This window comes from Cryptotermes secundus, unplaced genomic scaffold, assembly GCF_002891405.2.
Source record: "Cryptotermes secundus unplaced genomic scaffold, Csec_1.0 scaffold974, whole genome shotgun sequence".
Lineage (NCBI taxonomy): Eukaryota > Metazoa > Arthropoda > Insecta > Blattodea > Kalotermitidae > Cryptotermes > Cryptotermes secundus.
The window spans coordinates 40,053-44,505 of record NW_019738980.1 but is presented as its reverse complement, the minus strand read 5'-3'; the positions used below and the strand labels follow the sequence as shown (position 1 = coordinate 44,505).

The 4,453-nt window shown below is 45.3% G+C and overlaps 1 protein-coding gene across 1 annotated transcript; it reads right to left on the bottom strand.

Annotated features, from left to right (window-relative positions):
* Positions 1 to 2: 2 nt before the first annotated feature.
* LOC111871530 (keratin, type I cytoskeletal 9-like) lies at positions 3 to 3,186 on the bottom strand (the record flags this gene model as incomplete). The annotated part of the gene is made up of 2 exons (XM_023864700.2): positions 3,085 to 3,186; positions 3 to 787 (listed from the first exon to the last, which is right to left on the bottom strand). Coding segments are annotated over exons 1-2 (843 nt in total), but the record flags the coding sequence as incomplete, so codon positions are not given.
* Between the last annotated feature and the right edge of the window lie 1,267 nt (positions 3,187 to 4,453).

Here is a 4,453-nt window from a genome sequence, read left to right as displayed (position 1 = left end):
CCTCCTTTACCGCTGGACCCTTCTGAGCCGCTAGACCCTCCTTTACCGCTGGACCCTTCTGAGCCGCTAGATCCTCCTTTACCGCTAGACTCTCCTTTACCGCTAGACCCTCCTTTACCGCTGGACCCTCCTTTACCGCTAGACCCTTCTGAGCCGCTAGACCCTCCTTTACCGCTTGACTCTTCTGAGCCGCTAGACTCTCCTTTACCGCTGGACTCTTCTGAGCCGCTAGACTCTCCTTTACCGCTGGGCCCTTCTGAGCCGCTAGATCCTCCTTTACCGCTGGACCCTTCTGAGCCGCTAGACTCTCCTTTACCGCTGGACCCTTCTGAACCGCTAGACCCTCCTTTACCGCTGGACTCTCCTTTACCACTGGACCCTTCTGAGCCGGCAGATCCTCCTTTACCGCTGGACCCTTCTGAGCCGCTAGACTCTCCTTTACCGCTGGGCCCTTCTGAGCCGCTAGACTCTCCTTTACCGCTGGACCCTTCTGAACCGCTAGACCCTCCTTTACCGCTGGACTCTCCTTTACCGCTGGACCCTTCTGAGCCGCTAGACTCTCCTTTACCGCTGGGCCCTTCTGAGCCGCTAGACTCTCCTTTACCGCTGGACCCTTCTGAACCGCTAGACCCTCCTTTACCGCTGGACTCTTCTGAGCCGCTAGACTCTCCTTTACCACCGGACTCTTCTGACCCGCTAATCCCTCCTTTTATTGTTAGATATATTTGGTCTGATCCTTTTGATTGGTCTGTCAGTCCCACTTGGTCCTCGTGGCTACTCCCTATGTCTGAAACAATAGAATTCTCTCTTATTTTGTTGTTCTCTCATCGCGTACAGTACATATGAAACGTTTTCACAAACCACGTAAAGCGATGTGGACGGGTTTCTGCTAACGTCAGTTCATACAGTCCGTATGAATTTGCTACTCCTGAATTTCCGGTTGTTACTTCGTCCGATATTGAAGATTGCGAATTTCTGGGTTGCAGTGACGTGTATTTCGGGGTTCAGCTTGCTGCCTGGGTCTACTGGTATAACACTTTGTTTGTTGCTAGACCCTGGCTCTATCCCAGCTGCTCGGAAATGCGACTGCAACTCATTTCATTGCTCTTCTTCAAAGTCTCTCTATAGTGAAATATTGTCAGCGTACTGTACCAGGTGATCTTACGGAAAATCTGGAAAACTTATTTCAACGCATTTTTATCCACGTATTAATGTATTAATTGTAAACATAATTACCAACTTCGTTGCAATTGCAAAACAGTGAGACCAATGATCGAACTCTCGAGAGGAGGATGTACAGCAAGAGACGAGTTGACTGTCCCACTTATGGAGCTGAGCCCTTCTGGAGGAACCGCCAATTGAGTAGCTACTGAAGAACCTCCCGGCATTTTATGGAACCCGAAGGTTTATTACCGTGTTCTCAAGAGCCCTCCACTGGTCCCTATCCTAAGCCCGATCAATCAAATCTATACCATCCCATCCTATCTCTCTAAGATCCACCAACTTACGTCTTGGTCTTCCCAGTGGTCCATTCCATCTAACTTTCCTACCAATATCCTATATGTATTCCTCGTTTCCTCATTTATGCCACGTGTCCTGCCCATCTCTTCCTTCTGGTCCAGTGATTGAGACTAGCTCTTTCTAACCGGCCCAACTGAGTAGGTTTATCCTTTCCTACCCACCTGAAGACGGAGACAGACCCAGTCTCCGAAACGTCGTGGTCTTTTGTCTTTTACATATCAGACGATGGATAAAGTCCAAAATAAGCCAAAAGAAGTGCATTGCTCATTCTAATTTAAAAGGTTAGACACGTAGGTCATTGTCGTCATTTGAATTTGAGAGTTATCTTATGAATAATTTTTATTTAAAGACTGCTTTGCTTACCGTCATAATGTTTTAGTTTGTTATCACTTACTACATACTACATTGGACACGTTTAGGTTGGGCAGCCTGCATGCGTTGTAATTGACTGCATATGATATCTCTTTCAACACAATATTTAACTTAGGAACACAACAGTGTATTTATACGTAACTGAAGGACACGTAAACCGCTCTGACGAGATAAACCGGCAAGCATCAAGTTCTCTTGTCAGCAGTCGACAGGTTCCCGCGGAAAAATTTCTAGCCGTCCGGTCTAAAGAAAACTTAGATTCCCTGTCTTATGTGGTTCAGTGCCGTGCGTTCCGAGTGAAATGTTCGTGAAATTAAAACTGCGTTCATTTTCTGTTGTTAAGGAATCAAGAAGAGTGAATAAACTGTAATATCGAGAGAGTAGACCCGAATTGTGTGTAGCAGACTTTCGGAGCAAATTCTGATATCCCGAACACCGAAGAGCTTGGTGTAACGTTAACTATGTAGTCTTGTATGCGGGAAGTGACCGGCTAGGACCCCGGCTCTACTGTATGAGGATTTGCGAGGTTTTCCTCATTCCCTGCAGGGAAAGGGCGGGAAAGCAGCTCCATTAGACCACAGTCGCTTCCTTCCCAATGACTTCCAGCCCATACTGGACTCTAGACGGACTCCTTATTAAAACATCGTCGTGAAATAAGTAACTTCCAACTAACTTCATGGAGCTGAGCTCTACTTGAGAAGCAAACTTCCGAACATTTTATGGAAACCGAAGATTTATTACCGTGTTCACAAGAATTTTCCACTGGTCCCTATCCTGAGCCAGATCAATCCAGTCCATACCATCTTTCAATAGACCAAAAGATTATTCACCGATCGAGAGGAAAGAGAGGTGTTGACAGACATAGGAACAGATGGACCCGAAATTTGTAAAAGGCTTTTCTGCTTAATTGCTGAATATAAGTATGTATTTTCGGTTTACGTTATTTTGCTTGTTCTCTGGACTTTTCCTGACGAAGCAGTTTACCATTTGCTGTAATACAGGAACGTTCAAAGGAATCATAACATCAGTGTTTCCAGGGTTGGTACGAGGAAGGAAAGAAGAAACTGGGAAAGACTCTGTCCCTCTTTGCCCAATACAGACACAAGTATATTCGGAGTTAACCGTGAAAGTGTCAAGAAGTTGCTAAGTTTGTCAGTCCTCAGACTTGTCCTGTTAAACAGGGCGACTTACCAACAAGGAGTAGCAGTCCAACTGCGGCCGCTTGTACCAGGAACCAGAAAGTCTTCATCTTCTGGTCAGGTGATGGCGCTGAATGGTACTGGACGTTGCTTCAAGCGGGTATTTATACTGTACATGGTTAAGGGCAATTAAACAAGTGATAATGCTGATTCTTCCTACACTCCTATGACCTGCGCTGTTTATTTCCATGGTTACGTAAATTTTTCGATAACTCAGCTAAAAATACGGAATTCATGGTCACATTATCACATATGTAATTAGTTCTGTAACGGTCACGTGGTTAATAGGAGTCATTATTTTCGTTGCACAATTTAAGTTAGAACAAATTTGATAATACCATCAAGTGTACCCAGTTTTTAAATAAGAATAATTATGAACTGGAACATATTTCAGCCGCAAACGACAATCTTCTGGGGTATCCAGTGTTGACATAAAAGTTTACACAATTTTTCACGAAGTGAACTGAAGGAGCATGTAATCACAGTGCGTGTTTAAATTGTAAAGTAATATCACGAAGCAGCCCGTGATATGTAGAAGTAAGTGCTTTAGAATCGTTGGAGGACTTTTACGTTCTCATATTAGTAGCTCTGCTATTGACCTAATCCTTCCAGCCGCACTATGGTCCTGGGGTCGACTCAGCCTTTAACAGAAATGAGAACCGTGAATCTTCCTGGGTTGTAAAGGGCGGCCGTCGCGTAAAGCTGAAACTTTTACCGCCGTCTGTGAGCCGATTTTCTAGATAATGTGGGACCCTCAACATCTTACCACCCTATGGGTCTCCACGGCCTGTTACAGGGATAGCTTTACCACATAACTGCTAGTTGCCTGCTTCATGCTGGTTTCTTGCTTGGTTCATTCTTCGACACTAAAGATGGAAGCAATATTTTCGTCCGAAATATTTGTTGTTTTTTTTTAACGCACTACGCGGCTTTATATCCCAGGGAAGAGAACTCTTCAGTGCCTTGTCTGGGATTGTGCAGAGGATAGTGTCTTACTGCAGATCAGTGACCGCGGTGTCAAAGGCCCGCTGGAACATTGGTATCTTGGATTCGAATTCGACTCAAGGAGTGGATGTCTGTGTTTATTCTGTATTTATGTAAGGTAGCGGCCTTGTGATGGGCTGATCCCCCGTCCAAGGAGTGGTACCGACTGTCTAAGAATAAGAAGAAAACAAAAATTCCGTGATTTTAGTCTTAAAGCGAACTGTACCGACCGAGCAACCGCCGCTTGTCGGCGAAGTTTAGTGCCAACTTTTGCGGATAGTGGGTATCGCGTGGTCAGCGCAATGAATCCCCACGGCCGTTAATTTCTGTTTCCAGACCGGAGCCGCTGTTTCCTTGAAATAGCTCCTCAGTTATCA